At 50.6% G+C, this 21642-nt stretch overlaps 1 protein-coding gene and 1 long non-coding RNA gene across 3 annotated transcripts in view; both read right to left on the reverse strand.

The window, feature by feature from the left end:
- The window catches only part of LOC137862875 (uncharacterized), a 30056-nt gene extending 19113 nt beyond the window's left edge, over positions 1-10943 (reverse strand). For both annotated transcript variants that reach the window (XR_011100568.1, XR_011100567.1), the window contains exons 1-2: positions 10859-10943; positions 10192-10354 (exon numbers count right to left, since the gene is read on the reverse strand). This is a non-coding gene — a long non-coding RNA (uncharacterized lncRNA). The remainder of the gene's footprint in view (positions 1-10191; positions 10355-10858) is intronic.
- Positions 10944-19587: 8644 nt separating this feature from the next.
- Positions 19588-21380, reverse strand: LOC137863226 (maestro heat-like repeat-containing protein family member 7). The gene is made up of 5 exons (XM_068696208.1): positions 21351-21380; positions 20980-21081; positions 20668-20770; positions 20415-20474; positions 19588-19758 (listed from the first exon to the last, which is right to left on the reverse strand). The coding sequence occupies exons 1-5, from the start codon at positions 21378-21380 to the stop codon at positions 19640-19642; spliced, it is 414 nt and encodes a 137-aa protein (XP_068552309.1). The 3' UTR covers positions 19588-19639.
- Between the last annotated feature and the right edge of the window lie 262 nt (positions 21381-21642).

Genomic DNA, 21642 nt, shown 5'->3' on the forward strand with positions numbered 1-21642 from the left:
TGTGACAGGCATCCTAGTAATTGTATGAACAACAAGTTCAGCTGCCTCTTTCTATCAGATTGATGGAAGAAGAAGCAGGCAGTCCTCTGGGCTAGTATGAATCACCAAAACGCAGCCACCTCCAGGGTGGGATGCAACTGTGCAGTGACAGCACCTAATCTGTTCAGGCAGGAATGAGGATGGCTATATTCAGCCTAAACAGAAAAGAGAAGTAAAACAAGGCAGGGAGAGCCAAAATTCCTCCCTGCCCTAAGTTCCCTAAAATCAGAGGGGAAGAACCAGATTCAGATCTCATTATCAGCCAGGCAACTGGCCCTGATGCACAGTGATCCTCGTGAGTGACCCCAAGGGCTAAAGAGACCTCAGAACTCACATCCACCCTCATTGCTGACTATTTGCACTTTCCTCACTGGCATAAGCGTGGCAGGGGTTGGGAATATCGTAAGGACAGAGCAAGGCACGGGGAAGATGAAGAGCCTGTTAGACTTGGCTCAAGGCACAGCTCCTCACACCGCAACCTGTAGCACATCCTCAGTCACATCTCCCTCCCACAGCACAGAAAATAGAGTTGCTGATGGAGGAGAGATGTCTGGCTTGGCCTCCCTTCACTGCCTTCTTCCTTACACGCAAGGTGGAGGAGTTAAGCACACGCAGACTTCAGTAGGCTGAGATGCACAAAGGCTGCTGCCTTTTACTGTTGGTCTGTTTGAGCATACACCACCCCCCCTCCCGTCTCTCCCTCACTGTCTTTTGTAGACGTCTGTGTATACAGGTACTCAGTAGATGGTTAGGTTGCAAATCTAGTTCTAAGACAGAAAAAAAAAAAATCAGCTTTCTAAAAAAAACATCTGTTGTCAGCAAGTATGGGGACCCGGGGTTTTGCAGACAGCAAGGTTATTAAATGCTGCTGTCAGAACAGTTTTTTTTGACCGCATCAGCTTTTGTAGATATAAGTGAAGTGGAGTTTTGCACTGCTTGGGATTGCCACCAACACTGTGTTGCTTGGGAATAAAGGCAATGGCCACAGCCCTCCAGGACACTCTTGCCTGCTGAAGGGCAAACCACATGGCATGTGCTCACCAAGCCAGCAGGACATCGAGGCAGCAAAAGAGGATTGTTGTAAGACAGCAGCACGAGGCACTGGCCTAAGCCAGGTGAGAGAATCAGGTCCTGGGTATGGAGGTGCCAAAAATTTCTGTCTCTGTAGAAAGGCAGCTGAGCTGAGCTGGGCCCAAAAGTGGGGAGGGCAAGAGAGAAAAAGGACTAAACAAAACAAGCACCATGGACTGCCCTTTGTGGTTCACGCTGGTGACCGCTAGATAGTTCCCTGGCCAGGCAGGGCATATTCAGCAAAATTCCTATCTTTCTGCTTTTATGAGGTTAAAACTTCCAACACCGCTTGAGGGAATATCCAGTTCCTCTTTAAATTAATGTGAATCAAGCATTGAAACCCCTATGGTAACTTGGCAAATCTCTGCTTTAATATGGAGACTCGATGTAATTAATATCAGATTGCAGAGCTCTGGGATGTACTGCAAGGAGGTCACTGGAATGTCTCTGACATTTTCCTGAAGGCCTTTAGGCTGAATAATAAGAAAATTGCATGGAACAAGCATAACAGCTCCACTGCTTCAGCAGGACCCTGCCTCCCTCCGTAACAGCTACAGGAGGAGGGTTCAGCCCATAATCCTTATGTCCCTGGAGCCCAGGGACTAATCCTGAACAGGATTAGCAGACCCACTGCCAGAAGACTGACAGTCATCCTGCAGGAATCTGCACCTTACTAAGAACCCTCTCAAGGTGGGTAAATCAAAAAGTTGAAGACTCGGGAGGAAGGGAGCCTCAGTGCATCCTCCTGCAGCATCAACCCCATAATTAGCACAGGCTTTTAGCTCTCTTTCCAGTGTTTTCTGGATAGGCAGTGTGACCTACACACCCATGGGGCCATGTAAAGCAAGATTTGGCTATTGCAAAGCTGCACCTTCAAAAGCTGAGCTGTTCTGTAAGCTTCAGCTTACTGTTTTTTCCTTGTTAGCATCCAAGCACGCCCAGCTCCCTCATGCTCTCCCAAGCAAACACCCACACAAAAGGTCCAGCACAAACACAGACATAAGTGACAGCCCTTCTGAGTTCTCCAAGGACAATGCTGCAACATCAAGCCCGGAATTCACAACTGCCTTATGTTTCTCCAGATGCCCAAAAGCAAAGGGGCCAGCTCCTCCTTCGGGGACAGTAGCGATATGAAGGAAAAGCCAAGGGTGACCCCCAATAGATTAAGGGCTGTGGGGATTAACTGTGGCAGGACACATTGGGTTCCCTCCAGAGCAGCCCCGCAGGCTGCCTGTGGCACACGCTGGCACCCAGGGGTGTTTCTGTGACCCCAGGTGCTCCTTCTGCTGGAGAAAGCAGCTCTTGGCATGGAGCTGAGGGTGGCACAGAGCACGTACCAGCAGCACTACCAGGGCACAGGCACTCCGAGGATGCAGTGCTCGAGAGCATCATCCTCAGCAACACCACGGCCATTTTGCTGAGCCCATCCTCACTGCCTTCCCCTAATCCCACGTCCAACACTACCAGAACACAGCGACCAAAGCCCTTCCTACAGCAGCCTCCCAGGAAGACCAAGGTTCCCTCACCCCAAATCGCACACCAAGAAGGGCAGTAAGTCTTCAGCCACCCAGAGCAAGCCCAGTGGGACAGGGAAGCCGGGACAGGAGGCACATGCCTTTGCTATGTGAATGCTGAGCAAGGTGCCTTCACGTGTCTTGTGGAACCGTGGGTTGCAGTCGCCTTAGCCAACAGTTGCCTTAATTGGACAAAAAATGGGCTGGTGAGAGGTGGGCAGCAAAACAATGAGGAGCATATAAGGAGAGACCAGGAAATAGATATTTCTAGCTTCTACATAAGTCTGACAGGGAATATTCGTCTTAAGTAAATGTTGCCACCAAGCCAGTTGGAAATGTGCCCAGCCAATTTTCCTGTCACCTTGCCAGTAGCTGGGGAGACAGTTGAATATGCCAAGAGTACTTTCTAATGTCCAAGAACAGGATTTGCTGCCCATGCCCAGACACTTTGTACATACCCAACTACACTGACCTATCTTGGGTTCACTCATCTCACGCTGCTCTAACAGCCCAAGATAGGCCCCAGCCTAAGTAGAGTGAAGAAGGCTGTGCAATTAAAGCATGCACACAGCCTGGACTCCTTCTGACCCAGGGTTTAGCGTGAGATGTCCCCATCATCTACACAGACAGCTCTACACCCAAGTCCGGACATATTTTTATCACGGGTGTGAGTAAAGCTTAGATGCTATCCACTGCTTCCTCTCAGCAGTCCAAATTGCTCCCATCCTGGTAGCCTTCCAAAGCCTTTTCATAGTTTGCCCTGAGAGAAACACAAATTGTCCTACAATTGGCCACAAAAAGCTCTCACATCTCAGCACAAAGAGCCATGCAAAAATCCTTGAGCACAATCAGGCAGGAGAAACCAGTGAGGATTCAGCAATGCAGGTGGAACTTGGAGGGCACAAGCTGTTACCACTGACAGCTTGGCCCAGCCTAGCTGCCTCCCAGGCCAACTGCAACAGAAAAGCACCATCCTGTGTGTCTCCTGAGAGGAATTTTTAACCTCTGCCAGGTTAATCTTGCTAATCGTGTGTTAAACATTGTGAAAAACATTGCTTTAGGCCAAGTGAATGGGGCCACCAGCTTACCTAGGAAGAAACTAATTTTAGCTGGTTAGAAAAAGTCCGCTGTGTGGGGAGCAGGGAGATGTTTACAAGACACTCCACTCGGGCTTCCTTCTAGTATAGTGGAAGTGAACAATATAAGCCAGCCTTCAGAAGAGCAAACTAAGGCAGCCTTAACATCTCTAAAAATCCAAGCCAGTTTTCCTTGTGTGCTCTTCACCTTACGCAGTCCTGAACACGATCCTGTCTTGCCAGTGTGACAAGGCACTGTCACTGTGCTCTGCTCCCCAAGCATGCTCAGCCCGCTGATAACAAGTGTTAAGAAGAAAACAGCAGCTTGCTGGCTGGCGTCTGCATTGTTGGATTCTAGCCTGGAAGTAAAGGAATATAGAAAAGCACTTGTAAAAATATAAAGACAATGTGCTCACATCACGCTTCCATTGACTTTGAACAGTGTTATGCCTGGAGTGAAATGGCTCTGTCGGGCTTAAGCTTGTCCTCAGAAATGTGTTCTGGGTTCTCAGCAATGCCATGGGAACTACATGGGTATCTCCAAGGGAAGAATTTGGCCAACTATATTTAACTATTTAAAATTGCAGGGTTATTTGCAGAATACGGGCCAGAATCCCATAAAAGCAAAACAATCAGAAAGAAAAGATATTCCAGAATGACTGCGAAATAGCAAACTGCACCCTCTTCTCTCATCAAAGCACACCAATTTACAAAGTGATCAGCACGGGTACTGATTCAGAGAAGGAAGAGGCAATATTTACCTAAGCACCTGTGCTTATGGTGTGTTAGACCTACCCAACAGCCTGCAACCCTAGCAATCAGATACTGTGGGAAAGAATTCACTATCATTCCAGCCTTAAAAGAGTCATGAAGCAGTACATAGCATCAGCAAAAACGTGCATTTTGGCAGCATGGGAATAAGTCATTTTGTATTAGAGCCAGAGCTTTCTGTTTTGGGTCACATTGACTCAAATGAGCTGTTAAAAAAAAATAAAAAAATCCCTCATTCTCATGTGTTCTCCTCTCTTGTCGCTGCACTCTTTAAAAGTCCTGTATCTGGGACCACAGAAGGAATTTCTCTCCCAGCTTTCTCATAAGGAGTAAGTAGTAAGCACAGATCTCAAAGAAATCATAAGAACCCCACACTCCTCTTCCCATCCTCTTGGGATTCTCCTTCCAGTCCCCACCTATTGAAATTAGCATGGGTGTTGTGAACAGCAGAGGAGGAAGAGCAGTCACGTGTGTTCATCCTGGAAAGTCCCCCAGCTCTTCACGTCTGACATCTCTTCGGTCCAATCCATTCTCCTAAGCAAATCCCCCTCTTCCCACATCCCAACCCTAAAACCAGTTGTTCAGCAGCTGACTCCAGGCAAGAAAGAGTAGCAGATGGAAGCAATGCCGCTAAGACTCTCAGCAGAGGGGTCTGCAGTATCAGGAATCACTTTAAAAGATCTGAACCATCTCCCAGATCAGATATTGATGTGTCCAGAACACAGTTGTCTAGGCTGCATTTAATAATATTTTCAAGGAAAACATTGTTCCTATCATACGTACTTGTCAGCTCCTGCACACTGCATCCACTACAAACACAAGGAGGTATATTCAGCTTGAACTATTATTAACCCAGCTCGCTTCTACGAGAGATCCTAGTTGTTGAGAAATTCTTCTGTGGTGAATGGCATCTCCTCACCACTGAGCAAGTCAGTCTAAACCCCAAAGAGTTTTCATCCCAAGACAAGTCCTTAAAAAATGGATAGTGACGAATAAAGACTAGGACATTTTATGTGTCACTGGGAGACATTTGTAGGCTGATACCAAAAACACACCCAGCCAACCCACTACCAGCACATTCAGAAGTGTACCTATGGTGGTAGGAAACAAAGCCCAGAAGATACCAAAAACAGCTTTAAAAATGTCTCCTGTTTTTTCCTTCTGTCAGCTTTTGGTGCAGAAAGGATTTCAACCTGATGGGCGAGAAGCACCTCTTCCTGCTCTTTTCATGCACGACCTTAGAGTCACCTTCCAAATTCAGTCCTACCTCCATTTGGTCCCCATTTTAGGAACCGTATATTTTAGGCCACCTATAGACATCTTACAAGACAGTGACCTAATTTGCCACTCTCCTGTCACAGAGCTGGCTCCATGCCACACAGCCACTCACCAGCTTCAGGGCACAACCAGCTTGCTTGCAGCTTGCACTCCTTGGTACATCTGGGCAGAGACCAGTACGCAGAGCATGCAGCACTTTGAGGCCCCCAGATAAGGTCCTAGGCTTCATCCCCCACCTCTTAGCACACACACAAGCTCTTTCAGGGGAAGAATAGGCTTTCCCTGCTTGCCAACCCTTAGCTGAAATGACAATGCCGCAGCAGCATGTGGGCCAGAGATAGCAGCGGGGAGCTGGTACCATAACAATATCAACACCTAGCAATTTGGGTACCATTTGGTACAGGTACGTCTGGAATCACAGCACTGCTCTGGCAGCAGTGTAGCGCCCGTTGTTTCCAGGCACAATTTGTAGCAGTAATGCAATTCACATTTATGATAAACTTACTGCACACGGAGCTGCCAGCGCCCTCAGCAGGTACAGCCAGGAGACCCTCATTCCCAGTCCATCACAAAACATTTTTGAAAGACTGCCTCCCAAGCTAATGTTTTCCCAGAGCCATAGAGTGTTTTGAATTGTTTCAGAAAAATCACTTCAGCTGCTTGTGAGTTATAGATGAAAAACACTTTTTTTTTTTTTTTGGGGGGGGGGGGGGGGGGAGAGGGGAGGGAAACAAAACAAGAAACCTTCTAGCCAGAAAGCACGGCTGGTGCTTGAAACTTGGCACAAGGACTCTCAACGAGGAGTCTGTGCTTTCCTAAACTGGAAGACATTTGGCTTTGATTTAACAAAGTTATGAGTGTATGGAAACCACATACTTAGCATGCACTGGAGCAGAAGCCTTCGTGCAGACTTAACTCTGCATTAGCATATTCTTTTCCATTTAATTAAGTGTTGCAAATTGTTTTTCTGTTAATTATTTCAGTTATGGACATTATTATTTTCCATTTTGGAAAGCAGAGTCTATTTCAGGGGGGTTAATAATCCTGCTAACTCTCCTTTCCTAAACTGTCCATTGCTGCTGATAAGATTCCACCTGCTTTTGTTAAGACTGTAGGCTTCTAGCTCATTTATAATTGGATACATCCTGTACCAAATATCTCCAGAAGAGCTGATATGATATCCCAGATGGTAGCATTCTCTTTCCTCTGTGTGCATAATCTCACAAAAAAGCCCACCGATAGCTAGTGTTTAAAGGAAAATTGTGTATGCAGATGGTAGGTGAGCTGATCTGCTTTTGTATTAGGGATGGGTGAATCCACTCAGATGAGAAAGAAGCAAGGAAGAATGTATGGGAGCCGGGGTTGGGCACCTGGGAGTCCTGGGCTTTATTCCCAGCACTTCCACTGATCTGTTACAGAATTGTTCAACAGCTCCACCTCAGCCTTCCTCATCTGAAAAGGGTTTACTACTGACTGTACCAACCTGGCAGGTGTCTAGAGGGGATTAGATAGTATTTGGAAAATCTCTGAGATTCTCAGAAGGAGGGTACATCACAAACGTGAAGTGGTCACGCTGCTGCTATGTTAACTGTTGACAGCCTGCTCTGCTCCTGCTTGAAACAGCTGCCCCTGTGTCTGAACCGACTCTAGGCTACTTATCTTTGCAAAGAACTAGGATGAATAACAGTCCCAACCAAAAAGCTATCCAGAGGGGAATCTGCATGAATTTTCCAAGAAGTATATTGCCTGCCTCGTTGCCATGAATACACACAAGCAAACTTACTTATGCAATAAAGGACTGCTTGGCAAAGCCTCATAAACTGAAGGCATTATCAGGATAAAACAAGCATCAAGGTCTTTGACTGTAACTTTTTCAAATATTTTACATCTGCAAAACTGCACTGGGAATCTCAGAAATAGCATCTGCCTCTGTCCCACAATACTCTTCTGTACCTTCCTGCAAAAATTTATTTTTGACCTTTTAGCTGGTTTCAATTCTGCAACCAGAGACCATTCTAAACTTCTTCAGGAAAACAAAAACCAATGAGGACAATATTTCTCAGCAAGAGGCTCAGCAATTGGTCATGAAACTTTCCCCTACCTTTCCTCCTTCTGTAAAGCCATACGCATAAAGAAAAGAAACAATGGACAGAACAGTAAATTTCTCAAAAGGCCTCGATTGTCATTGCACTGAGAAAGACACTGGCCTACGAGACCTAATCTATTTTGACTTTAAAGCATCGCCTCATGAGCCAGCTCTCTGGGAGGCGCTATTATTTCCACTCTGAACAGGAGAGCCCAAGCATTTGAGGAGCATCTCCCAAAACACATCTGGTCCCATGAACTTGGAAAAAGAGGAGACAGCACCTGGACACAGTCTGTGGTGCAGCATTGCCATCTACTCTGAGCCCCTTAGAATGGTACTGCCCCTCTTCAGCTTCCTTTGCTCTCTTCAGTCAACAGTGTTTATCTTTGTGTTAAACTCACGCACACCCCAAAGTAAATTATAAGGCCAGGGCACTAGGCAGGGTCAAAGGCTAGTGCATGAATTTACCAGACTGCCTCCTCTCTCCCAGGAGCCTTTCCTGAGTCCTAATAAAGATCTCTGAAACAAGATGCTAATGCTGGATTATCCAGGTAATCTCCTTGAGTTACTTCCCTGGTTTGCCTGGTTATAAATAATGAATTAGGCCTTTACTTATTATTTCTTCTGCCCTTTGGGTTCACTGCGAGTCTTGGGAAGGAATACAAATTTAAGAATATTAGATCCACTTATTAATATCAATTTCTGCCAATCCTGCATGAGAGATGTTCCCCGCTCAGTGCATGCTATTGATAAAATGAAGCGGCTGGGATGTTAATGGCATGGATCTAATAGCTATGAACTGGCCCAGCCTTACTCACCATTCCCATAAATTGAATTTTAAAAAGGCAGATGGGTGCTTCGTAAGTGGAAACAGAATCATGTGCCAGCTTTCATTTCTTTTCCACTCCTGAGCATGGTGAAATTCAAGTCTCCCCACCGGCTTTGTTCACATAAGCCTATCCTTACAATTTAGTGCCAAACTGAAGAATCCCCATTATTCCCATACTGGATTTCTCAAGCAGTCTGGCCAGTGCATCTTAACCATTTCACTGCTGCATGCAGGCAGCTGAACACAGCAGCAGCAGCCACATAGGCTGCTGAGAGAACCAGTAAGCAAACCCAAACCAAACCTGCACGTAGCCCCCCCTTTCTCCCTCTTGCCTTGTTCCATCTGCTCTCTGGCATTAAAGCAATTAATTCCAGTAATAAATACGCATTTGCTTGCAGTACTGACCTGGCTGGGATTCCCAAGTAGAACCATACTCAAGGGACTGGAACTGAGTTCAGCCACCACCTGAATGCTGGTAGACCCCTTATCCCACACAGCACTCCTTCGCCACCAGGCTCCTCAGCCTGCCCACAGGGCTTCTGCCCTCGTTCCTGCCAGCACTGCTTTGCCAACAGCAGTAATAGCCAAGCGTAACAATGTGTAGATAGGTGCCAGCATCATTACCAGGAATCCAGATGAAATTACTGCTTCTTGGCTTCTGTGCACCTACTATGGTCAGAGATGGGCACGTGAGCAGGCCTGGTAGACTTCACGTGGTTCAATCAACTACCTTAAAAAATCCCTGAACAACTCTGATGTCTGCTTGCACAAGCAGTTGCCACCAGTGCCGCCCCCAAAATAAAAATTTTCTAAGCGTAAGCACAGCTCTTTAAAGCCCTTTAAATTCTTAAAATGCATCTGTTCAATATTGACCCGTATTTGAAACAAAATAGAGGATGTGTGAATCACTGGCACTGAGGATTGTTGGCACAGCTAAAGGGACCAGGACTGACCCTGATTGATATCACCCATGTAATGGGCAATCATTACTGGAGGTCTTCCCCTGGTCCACATTTCAAGCCCCTCAGCATATGCATTCACATTTAATTACAGAGCCTCTGGATGTCACGCTTGGTTTAGCTGCAGCGGATATTAGTCGCTTCCACTCTTAAAAGTGTTCATGCTATCTCACGAGGAAAGGGCCAATCTGCCAGTGTTCTTGAATTAGGACTTGACACTCCCTTTTTCTCCCTTGAAGCACAGACCATTTGTTCTCCTCCTTCTGTCTCAGGTGGCATAATTGAGTCCCTTGGGGAATGCTGATAATTGAATGGGAAGTGAGACCATCTGAGGCAGCAAAACAAGCAGATAGTGATGACTGAGGGATGTCTGATGCAGCTTTAAGCTCTCCTGCCAAGTAAACACCCATTCCTTAGAGACTAGGGATTTCAGTGACAGTCTAAGGGTCCCAACGTGAGGGTCACAACAGTGGATAGTGTCTCCTCTGTGACTTTGCATTGACCACAGCAAAACTGTCAGGCTGCCATATCTTAAAGTATAATATTTTAGGACTGCCCGTCACCTTACCTGAATGTTTCCTTGGGATGTTGATGTTGAGGGGGTTTTATCCACTTGGCTTTGATATGAGATGGTTGTATGGGAATCATAAAAGTCCTGCATCGAGATCAGGGGGTAGCAGAGTATGACCAGCACGAAGGGGAGAAAGCACTGTGCTATTCACACCTCATACCTAAAAAGAAAGGAGAACCTTCAGATCAGCTTCATAATTCACTGACAGTCAAAGCAAACGTTTTAAAGCTGGTCTGCCAGAGCTGGGGAGTAAAGGCAACACACACACAATTGGTGCTGCTTCTGCTACATTTTGTATGAAATGGGGTAATCTCAGAGGCCTATGAACAACGTATTAGAACAGCATATCCTAGAGCTTAGAAATGCATGAGGAAGCAGCTGGCTGCCCATCCACCTGGGGGAACAGGAGCAGGCTGAGCCTTGCCATGCTTTTGAGGCAACTCAAAAAATAGGCAGAGTGAGAAAGAGAAGGAATTTCCTTATTGTATGCTAGAGATACTGCACAAAGGGCTCGCCTGCAAGTCCACACACCACAGCACTCAATGCCATCCTCTGTGGATTGCTTGCTGGCATCCCACCATGCCACCACCAGATCAGGCACCCAGAAGGCCTCGGCCTTGCAATGCCAGCCCTGCCTCATTCCCTCAAGCTCAGAGAAAATCACCTGAAAGATCCCATCCCCCTTCCTGCTGGGATGACCCTGAGACTATCCCCACCTGGAGACAGCTCTCATAGGCAGAGAAAACCCCCAGCTTCAGCACTTTCGCAAGCACGGAGATATTTAACTGCATCTTGACTGGCCAAACTCCTGCTGCAGTCACTACGCGCAGCTGATGCCAGCCCCACGGCTTCAACGGGCTGCAGCTGCCAGCGTGGTCTGCAGAGCAGGGCATTGAGTGCAGTCCCACTGCCAGCTCACGCCTCCTCTGCCAGCTGAAGCTGGAAAGATAAAGGGGAGGATTTTTAGCTTTCTCTGCCCTTCAGTTGCACTGTTCATGTCCTGCCCCCAAAGACGTACAGTGCAAACTTTCAAGCATAGCTCGAGTTTATTAATGGCAGCATATTGCTGATTAAGTGATCCAGAGACCCTCGCAATGCAAAATCTCCGATCATCTTCACAGTGCTATTTCTTGCCCTCCACTCATAAGCAGAGGTGGGATTTTAAACAAGTCAAAAGCAATTTTAGATGCAGAGGCTAGTACTGAGCCAGGAGAGATCAGAACAACCAAAGAAAAGCTGAAAGTGGTTCTGTGACATCCCATTGTTTTCTGCCCAACAGACCTGGCTTTTAAACACCTCTGCTGCATTGCTTTATGCAGCAACTGCTCCATGAAATTATTCACCAAGGCAAAAAAAGAAAAAAAAAAAAAAAAGATCCATGAAGTTACTCAGATTACAAGTCTGAGCAATTAAAACCTTGATATTTATGGCCCTGTAAGACAGAGGCACATTAATAAATAATACTTTGCTCTGCTACAGCACTTTTCCTTTAATGATCTCTGAGCAATTTACAAGTTTTTGCTAGCTGAGCTTCACCAAACCCCTGCAAGGTAAGGAGGAGATAAATCGAGCACCTTTCCTCCCAAAGCGAAGGCACCTCTAGCAGGGAAACAATGCAACTGCTTGACAGTGCCGAAAACACCAGCTCAAGCTGAGGTTTCACCACTCTGGGCACTGCCTGACACGCACTAATGATGTTCCTTGAGCCAAGGACACGAGACGTGCACAGCATACGAGAACACCGGGGCAGGGCAGGTAGGGAGCCACATAAATGCCATGCGTGTTCTCCTCATCGCAGTGCTCTAATCACCACCCAGCACGCCCTGGCTGTTGGAGGCTGGCACGTTACTGCGTGAAGGATATTGCCTGAAGAACACCTGAACTGTCAGGGACTGGGCTTCCCTCAGGAAGGAGCTACGGCAGCATCTTTGGCATCCAGGGCTCAGCCACAACAGAGGCGCAGGGTAGCAGATGGCAGCAGGGCTGGTCAGCAGCCAGCTGGCTGGGTTACACAGAGCTGCTCGGGAAGCAAATCAAGGCCTTCAGATCATGGGAACGTCGCCCAGGTGAGCGCTGCAGAGCTGAGCAGATTCACAACTAGCCAGCAAAGCCTGTAGCTGAAGGGGGTGCAGGCTTGGTCCCTCCATCACTCCGCCATCCTTCCTCCCTGCTCCTTTATCCTCGCAGAGCATGCAAGATTATCTTACAGCAGCCATTCCTCCTCCTGGGAGCTGACAACACTGACAGGTCAGGGCATGAAGTCCCTAAAGGCTGCAGAGCCTTCAGGCCACAATCCAGTGCCTGATCCTTGTGGGCCTGACACTACCACTTACCTCCTTTAGCTTTTGGGAGCTGGAGAAACCTTCTCAGACTGCTTTGCTCTTAAAGCTCAAGAGATTCACCTTTGCTTATTCCTTCCCAATCTTTTCAAAGCCAGGCCCTGTGTGTACTGACTAGCAATAGAAAGACTTGGTGGAAACAAGACTGTGCCCCAGGCACTTCAAAGCCTGGTGCTTGCCCCACGTGAGGAAGGTTGCAAAATCAGAGAGATCCTTGATGTTCTTGTGCACTGGCTGGCCTCTCCGAGTGCAAACCTGCAGCGCAAGCACAGCAGAGGGGTAATGCACAGCCCCCGGGTGGTCGTGCTGCTCACTCTTTGGCCTACATCCAAAACCAGCTGATTTACCACACTGTCGAGAAGAGAAATTAGATGCCTTGCTTAGAGCTTTATATTTATCACAGAATCACAGAATCACAGAATCTCTAGGTTGGAAGAGACCTCAAGATCATCGAGTCCAACCTCTCACCTAACACTAACAGTCCCCACTAAACCATATCCCTAAGCTCTACATCTAAACGTCTTTTGAAGACTTCCAGGGATGGTGACTCCACCACCTCCCTGGGCAGCCCATTCCAGTGCCTAACAACCCTTTCAGTAAAGAAATTCTTCCTAACATCTAACCTAAAACTCCCCTGGCGTAACTTTAGCCCGTTCCCCCTCGTCCTGTCACCAGGCACGTGGGAGAACAGACCAACCCCCACCTCTCTACAGCCTCCTTTAAGGTATCTGTAGAGAGCAATAAGGTCGCCCCTGAGCCTCCTCTTCTCCAGGCTGAACAAGCCCAGCTCCTTCAGCCGCTCCTCGTAGGACTTGTTCTCCAGGCCCCTCACCAGATTCGTCGCCCTTCTTTGGACCCGCTCAAGCACCTCGATGTCCTACTTGTAGCGAGGGGCCCAAAACTGAACACAGTACTCGAGGTGCGGCCTCACCAGAGCCGAGTACAGGGGGACGATCACCTCCCTAGCCCTGCTGGTCACAGTGTTTCTGATACAAGCCAGGATGCCGTTGGCCTTCTTGGCCACCTGAGCACACTGCTGGCTCATATTCAGCTGACTGTCCACCATCACTCCCAGGTCCTTCTCTGCCTGGCAGCTCTCCAACCATTCCTCTCCCAGCCTGTAGCTCTGCTTGGGGTTATTGCACCCCAGGTGCAGGACCCGGCACTTGGCCTTGTTAAACTTCATGCAGTTGACCTCAGCCCATTGGTGCAGCCTATCCAGATCCTCCTGCAGAGCTTTCCTACCCTCGAGCAGATCGACACACGCACCTAGCTTGGTGTCATCTGCAAACTTACTGAGGGTGCACTCAATGCCCTCGTCCAGATCATTGATGAATATGTTAAAGAGGACCGGCCCCAGCACCGAGCCCTGGGGGACGCCACTAGTGACTGGCCTCCAACTGGACTTGACTCCATTTACCACAACTCTTTGGGCCCGGCTATCCAGCCAGTTTCTAACCCAACGAAGCGTGTGCCAGTCCAAGCCAAGAGCAGCCAGTTTCTTGAGGAGAATGCTGTGGGAGACGGTGTCAAAAGCCTTGCTGAAGTCAAGGTAGACCACATCCACAGCCTTTCCCTCACCCACCAAGCTCGTCACTTTGTCATAGAAGGAGATCAGGTTCGTCAAGCAGGATCTGCCTTCCATAAACCCATGCTGACTGGGCCTGATAGCCTGCTTGCCCTTCAAGTGCCGCATGATGACTCCCGAGAGGATCTGCTCCATGAGCTTCCCTGGCACTGAGGTCAAACTGACCGGCCTATAGTTCCCCGGGTCTGCCCTCCGGCCCTTCTTGTAGATGGGCGTCACGTTTGCTAGCCGCCAGTCAGCTGGGACCTCCCCCGATAGCCAGGACTGCTGATAAATGATGGATAGGGGCTTGGCCAGCTCCTCTGCCAGTTCTCTCAGTACCCTTGGGTGGATCCCATCTGGCCCCATCAACTTGTGCACATCCAAGCGCCATAGCAGGTCACCAACCAGTTCTTCGTGGATGGTGAGGGCCACATCCTGCTCCCCATCCCCTTCCACCAGCTCAGGGTACTGCGTATCCAGAGAACAACCGGTATTGCCGCTAAAGACTGAGGCAAAGAAGGCATTGAGCACCTCCGCCTTTTCCTCATCTCTTGTAACTAAGTTTCCCCCCGCATCCAGTAAAGGATGGAGATTCTCCCTAGTCCTCCTTTTTGTGTTGATGTATTTATAAAAGCGTTTTTTGTTATCTTTAACGGCAGTCGCCAGATTGAGCTCCAGATGAGCTTTAGCCTTCCTAATTTTGTCCCTACACAGCCTCGCTACATCCTTATAGTCCTCCTTAGTGGCCTGCCCACTTTTCCAAAGATTATAAACCCTCTTTTTTCTCCTAAGCTCAAGCCACAGTTCTCTGTTGAGCCAGGCTGGTCTTCTTCCCCGCTGGCTCATCTTTGGGCGCGTGGGAACAGACTGCTCCTGCGCCATTAGGATTTGCCTCTTGAAGAGCGCCCAGCCTTTCTGGACCCCTCTGCCCTTCAGAACTGCCTCCCAAGGGATTCCACCAACTAGTGTCCTGAGCAGCCCAAAGTCAGCTCTCCGAAAGTCCAATACAGCGGTTTTACTGGTTCCCTTCCTGGCCTCGCCAAGAATAGTGAACTCCACCATTTCGTGGTCACTCTGCCCAAGACTGTTCCCGACAATCACATCCTCCACCAGTCCTTCTCTGTTTGTGAAGAGAAGGTCTAGCGGGGCACCACCCCTGGTAGGTTCACTAGTCAGCTGCGTCAGGAAGCTATCTTCCACGCTCTCCAGAAACCTCCTAGACTGCTTTCTCTGGGCTGTGTTGTGCTTCCAGGATATGTCAGGGAAGTTGAAGTCCCCCACGAGTACAAGCGCTGAAGATTTCGCAGCTTCTGTCAGCTGCCTGTAGAACTCCTCATCCGTCTCCTCATCCTGGTTCGGCGGTCTATAGCAGACCCCGACCAGGACACTAGCCTTGTTGTCCCTGCCGATCCTAACCCAAAGGGACTCGATCTTGTCATTCCTAGCCTCGAGTTCTACAACATCGAAAGACTCTCTAATATAGAGAGCCACACCGCCACCCCTTCTGTGCTGCCTGTCCCTTCTGAAGAGCCTATAGCCAGGCATCGCAGCACTCCAGTCATGAGACTGGTCCCACCACGTTTCCGTGATGGCAACCAAGTCGTAGCCTGCCCGCTGCACGATGGCTTCCAGCTCCTCCTGTTTGTTACCCATGCTGCGTGCATTGGTGTAGATGCACTTCAGCTGGGCCTTTACCTTATCCTCCGGCCTTGCCATTGCTCCCCCTGGCACAGCCCCAACAATCCTTGCTTCAGCCCCATCCCCCTTCTTACCTAGTTTAAAGCCCTATCAATGAGCCCCGCCAGCTCCTGGCCAAGGATCCTTTTTCCCCTAAAGGATAGGGACCCGTCTACAGCCATCAGACCAGGTGCTGAGTAAACTGCCCCATGGTCGAAAAACCCAAGATTTCTGCATTGGCACCAGCCCCGGAGCCACGTGTTTAACAGGTGGGCTTTCCTTGTCCTCTCTGTACCCCTCCCTGTCAACGTAGGGATGGACGAAAACACTACCTGCACTCCCGCTCCGTCCACTAACCGTCCCAGCCCCCTAAAGTCTCTTTTGATTGCCTTCAGGCTTCTGTCTTCAATGTCGTCACTGCCTGCCTGGACTATCAGAAGAGGATAATAATCAGAGGGGCGTACCAGGTTGGGAAGCTAAATGCTGGGTTCCACACTTGGAATCATAGAATATCCTGAGTTGGAAGGGGGCAGACCTGAAGGGATAAAAGACACGGTCTCCTGATGGCTCTTGAGCAGAAGGCCTTTATTGCCATTTTTCTCTGCTACATATACTTTCCCCGTAACCATATACGCTGTCCACGCGCCTGAATCAGTCATACAATTCATTAGAGACCCTCAGCCACGCGCCTCAAGCCAGCCAGCAATTGACCACTGCGCAAAGCTCATCTTTAATGCTGTAGCCAAGTTAATTTATCTCCACCTTGTTCAAGTTTTTGTTACTAATGCCTAGTAAAAAAGGGGGCTTTAGGGCTTTGGGGCGACTACTTAAAGGATCAGGGGCACAGGTTGTGTTTGCCTCTGTCCTTCCGATAGTGGGGATCAATGCTGACAAGCAGACTCCACATTAACACGTAGCTTCGGGACTGGTGCAACTGGTAGAACTTTGGGCTTGCTGATCATGGGAGGGTCTATGTGACACTGGCCTGCTACCACCAGATGAGATGCGCCTCCCTGTAGTGGGTTTACCTGGCAAGGTTTTGGTAGCACGGGGCCATAGGAGTGGCTTTTGTGAGAAGGATCTGGAAGCTGCCCACGTTTGCTAAGGGCCCCTCTGCTGACCAGAGCTGAGCCAATAAGTCACAGAATCACAGAATCACAGAATTTCTAGGTTGGAAGAGACCTCAAGATCATCGAGTCCAACCTCTGACCTAACGCTAACAGTCCCCACTAAACCATATCCCTAAGCTCTACATCTAAACGTCTTTTAAAGACTTCCAGGGATGGTGACTCCACCACTTCCCAGGGCAGCCTGTTCCAATGTCTAACAACCCTTTCGGTAAAGAAGTTCTTCCTAAGATCCAACCTAAAACTCCCCTGGCGCAACTTAAGCCCATTCCCCCTCGTCCTGTCACCAGGCACGTGGGAGAACAGGCCAACCCCCACCTCACTATAGCCTCCTTTAAGGTATCTGTAAAGAGCAATAAGGTTGCCCCTGAGCCTCCTTTTCTCCAGGCTGAACAAGCCCAGCTCCCTCAGCCGCTCCTCATAAAACTTGTTCTCCAGGCCCCTCACCAGCTTTGTTGCCCTTCTCTGGACTCTCTCTAGCACCTCCATATCCTTCTTGTAGCGACGGGTCCAAATTGAACAGAGTACTTGAGGTGCAGCCTCACCAGAGCCGAGTACAGGGGGACAATCACCTCCCTAGCCCTGCTGGTCACACGATTTGCGCCTCTGTGAAAGCATATTTAAGACAGGGAAAAAAAAACGCTGCGCCACACAGCAGCTGGGAGAGTGAGAGGAGTGAGGAATGGCCTTGCAGGCGCCAAGGTCTGTGAAGAAGGAGGGGGAGAGGTGCTCCAGGCGCTGGAGCAGAAGTCCCCTGCGGCCTGTGGTGAGGACCCTGGTGAAGCAGGTTGTCTCCCTGCAGCCTCATGGAGCACCACGGTGGAGCAGGGTTCCACGCTGCAGCCCGTGGAGGAGACCACGGTGGAGCAGGTGGCCCTGCACCGATGGAGGCTGCGGCCTGTGGAAGACCGCTGCCGGAGCAGATTCCGGGCCACACCTGTAGCCCGTGGAGAGGAGCCCACGCAGGAGCAGGTGACCTGGCAGGAGCTGCTGCCCGTAGGGGAGCCAGGTTGGAGCAGTTTGCTCCTGAGGGATGGACCCCGTGGTACGGACCCATATCTGGAGCAGTTCTGGAAGAGCTGCTGCCTGTGGGAAGCCCACGCCGGATCAGTTCGTCAAGGACTGCATCCCGTGGGAGGGATCCCACAGCACAGGGGACGAGAGTGACCGAGAAGGAGCGGCAGAGAAGAAGCACTGTAGACTGACCATAACCCCCGTTCCTTCGTTCCCCTGCACTGCTCGGGGGGAGGAGGTGGAAGAGGGTAGACGGGGGAGAAGGTGCTTTTGGCTTCTCTCCTTTGTTTCTCACTTCTCTAGCTTGTTAGTAATAAGCAATAAATCTTACCATCTCCCTATGCTGAGTCTGTTTTGTCCGTCACGATAATTACTGTGCGATCTCCTCGTCCTTATCTCAACCCCTGAGCCCTTTTCATCGTATTTTCTCCCCGTTCCTCTTTGAGGAGGGGGAGTGAGAGAGCGGTCGTGGTGAAGCTCGGCTGCCCACCCAAGTAAAACCACCACACTCTCTCGGAGAGGGGTAAGGATTTTTGCTCAGGACTTGGCAGGGCTGATAGATAGGGCTTTAAACTAGAGTCGAAGGAGGAAGGGGATAAAACCAGGCATGCCGCTGATGAGCTGAGGGATGGTGCGCTAGAATCAGAGGGACGGTGTGCTAGTGAGGTCCTGCGGTCAGCTCCACAAGGCGCTGCGTGTAGGGAGGCGTGTTTGAAGTACTTCTACACAAACGCAGGCACTATGAGGAATCAAATGGATGAGCTAGAAGTCTTGGCCCTAGAAACATCTTTTACCCTGATCTCTTGGGAGGCAGCAGACTTCTCCATGGGTTGGTTCAGGTCGGCATATGCGGCCCTCTGTTCTGCTCAGAAGGGAGTCACTTACGACAGTAACCCTTCTGTTTTTCTTGATGGAGGTGGTCGTGATACTGGGGAAGGCTGACTTGCCCTAGAAAACCCCTCCAACCTGGATGGACCTTCATGCACATCATCGTTTGTGTGTCCATTACTTCCAGAGTCTGTTGTTTCAGGGCACCTGAAAGGAAGGTGAGGTAGGCAAGGAGGGGTTCGCCTGCTGCCCCGAGCAGATCTAAACTTCCATCCCTTCGTCACTGAGATGCACTCCTTCTGCCTGATGGCCAGAGGGTAGGGGATCCTCCATTTCCTCTGCTGTGTCTGCCTGACGCATCTGTCCCAGGGCTGGCAGAGTACAGTTCAACCTTCTCCGACTCCCTGGTGCTCCTCAGCCTGCCCACCTCCTCCCGAAGCTCTGCCAGGAGGCTGAGCAGTTCTTCTACCTGGGCGCACCTACCACAGGTGGACTCACAGGATGGGATGTCAGGAAGAATTTCTTCATGGAAAGGGTGGAACCGGCTGCCCAGGGCACTGCTGGAGTCCCCAGGCCTGGAGCTATTAAAGAAATGCGTGGACTTGGTGCTAAGGGCAGTGGTTTTGTGGTGGGCCTGGTGGTGTTAGCTGACGCTTGGACTTGAGCTGAAGGCCCTTTTCCAAGCGCAAGGGTTCTGTGACTCTTTCATTGGTTGAGTAGGCGCCATGCAGTCACCAGGCCCAGGGGAAAGACGTCCTTGGTGGCCTCCAAGTTAGCTCAGCGTCATGGCACCGAGTCACTGTGAAGGAGCTGCTGGAATAACAAGACAACAACCTAGTTCTATTAAAATATATATTGCTCTTTTGAGGACTGCTGCGGGGCTAGCAGCATCACAGCAGTGGAGATCTCCGTCCTGACATTGCCTTATGCCTTGACGTCAGGATCAGGGTGGTTTGAACTGCCAGGGAACAGACCATGGGTTCCGGGTCTTTCTCTGAAGGCTGGAGGACTGCAAAAGAAAGAGCAGAGACGAAAAGCCACTCCTTGCAGAGATCCCCAGGCATCCCCTGCAGACCATGCCAGCCCCACTCGACTCTTCCCCAGGCCAGGAGGAGCAGGAGGGACAAAGGAATCCGTTGAAAGCTGCTGCTCAGCAATGTCCCAAATGCAGCCACCAGTCCTTCCCCACCTGCGCACCACAGGTCAGGTGGGGCACCTTCACAAGCTGGTTCCCTCACCACCTGCCTCCATCCCTTGGGAGGATTCACACACTCCAGGAATCTCCTGGACTCTTTCCTCTCGCTATTGTGCTTCCCCATGAGAGCAAGGGCTAGCAATCGTGACCCTGCTCCTAGCTGCTTGTAGGCTGTCTCATCTCCCTCTTCGTCCTGGTTGCGTGCTCTACAACAGGCTCCCACCTTCTGTCAGCCTTACTGCCCTTTCCCCTGACTCTTCCTCAGGGACACTCAACCCTTTCAGCGGCACTGCCCAGCTCCAGGCTGGGAGGCCATTCCCTGACACCACGGGCTACCCCGTCTCCTCTCCCTCGTTCCTATGGCTGCATTGCTCCTCTGCCCTGAAGCATTTCCCTGGAGCAGGGCAAGGCACGGGGGCCTCTGCCGCTGTCCCCCCAGCCCTAGCACACCCCCCACTGCCCTCACTCACCGCTGAGGATTTCATTCAGCTTCTCCTCGCTCTGGTCCTCGCAGTAGCGCGCAGCAAGACCTAGACACAGAGATCCCATCAGAGCCCCGCTCCCCAGCACGCTCCCAGCAGCGCAGCCCCTGGCCTGGCCAGCCAAGCTGTGCCCCCTCCTGCACCCTGGAGCAAGGGCCCAGTCGGGGGGCTCTGGGGGCAACAGGGCAGTGCCTGGGGCTGCCAAAGGCTGCCCCAAGAGGGACCCAGGGGCTGGGCTCACCAATGAATCTGACGGCCTCAAGTCGCAAGTTGGTCTGAGTGGCCTTCAGGTAGGGCTGGCTCTGCTGCAGGTATTCTTCTACTCTGCCTCTGTCCTGCTGCAGCTGGAGAGAGAGAGAACGCAGGGTCACGGGGCTTGCACACCCTCTCCAGGGTCTCCTCCAGCATCCTGGGGGCAGGGAGGGCAGAGGGGCCTGCAGAAGAGCCCCCTGGGGCTCTGTGCTGGCAGGAAGGGAGCGAGGATGCGGCTGCAGGCAGCGGGCTCTGGCCGGGCGCGTTTGCCCAGCTGGGGCAAACCAAGTTGGGTCCTTACCAAGCACTCCCCGATCCTCCACGTCTGTTCTGTCTGGGCCAAGCGCTTGAGCTCCTTGTGTTGCAGAAACTTTGCAGCCACGGCGAGAGCTTCCCCAGAGGCCTGCGGAGCAGCAGAGGTTGGGAGGTAGCAGCACAGCCTTGGGAAGGAGACCCTCTGTCCCCTCCTCTTGGCAGGGCTGCGAGCCTTTCCCAGCGCGTTATGGGAGGCTGTGGTGGGGGGCAGCGTGCACTGGGTTCAGTGGCCAAGGCAAGGCCACGGGACAGCCACCATCGGAGGCAGCTCATGCTGCCGGCCAGAGATCCCCCAGAGCAACCCTGTGGCATCAGCACACCCTTGCCCACATAACTGCACAGCTCTGAGATCTGTACCTTTGCTACGCTCTCACTCTGGTCTCCCATATGAAAGTAGAGTGGGAGAAGGCTCCTGTGCACTGGCCTCTTCATTTTATTCTTCCTTTGCCGCAGCACAGCCTCCATCACGGCTTGGAAGAGGCAGATGGAATGCTCCCGCACCTGGCTGGACGCCTGGCAGGGAGGAGGACAGGAGGAATTTCAGCATTAGCGTGGCTGATGTGAAGGGAGCTCACAGCACTGTGAGATGCTTCAGCGCTGGATCCTTCCCAGAGGAGCTGCTCAGGGGCAGCTGCAAGGCCTGGTGCCC

Source organism: Anas acuta, chromosome 12 (assembly GCF_963932015.1).
Source record: "Anas acuta chromosome 12, bAnaAcu1.1, whole genome shotgun sequence".
Lineage (NCBI taxonomy): Eukaryota > Metazoa > Chordata > Aves > Anseriformes > Anatidae > Anas > Anas acuta.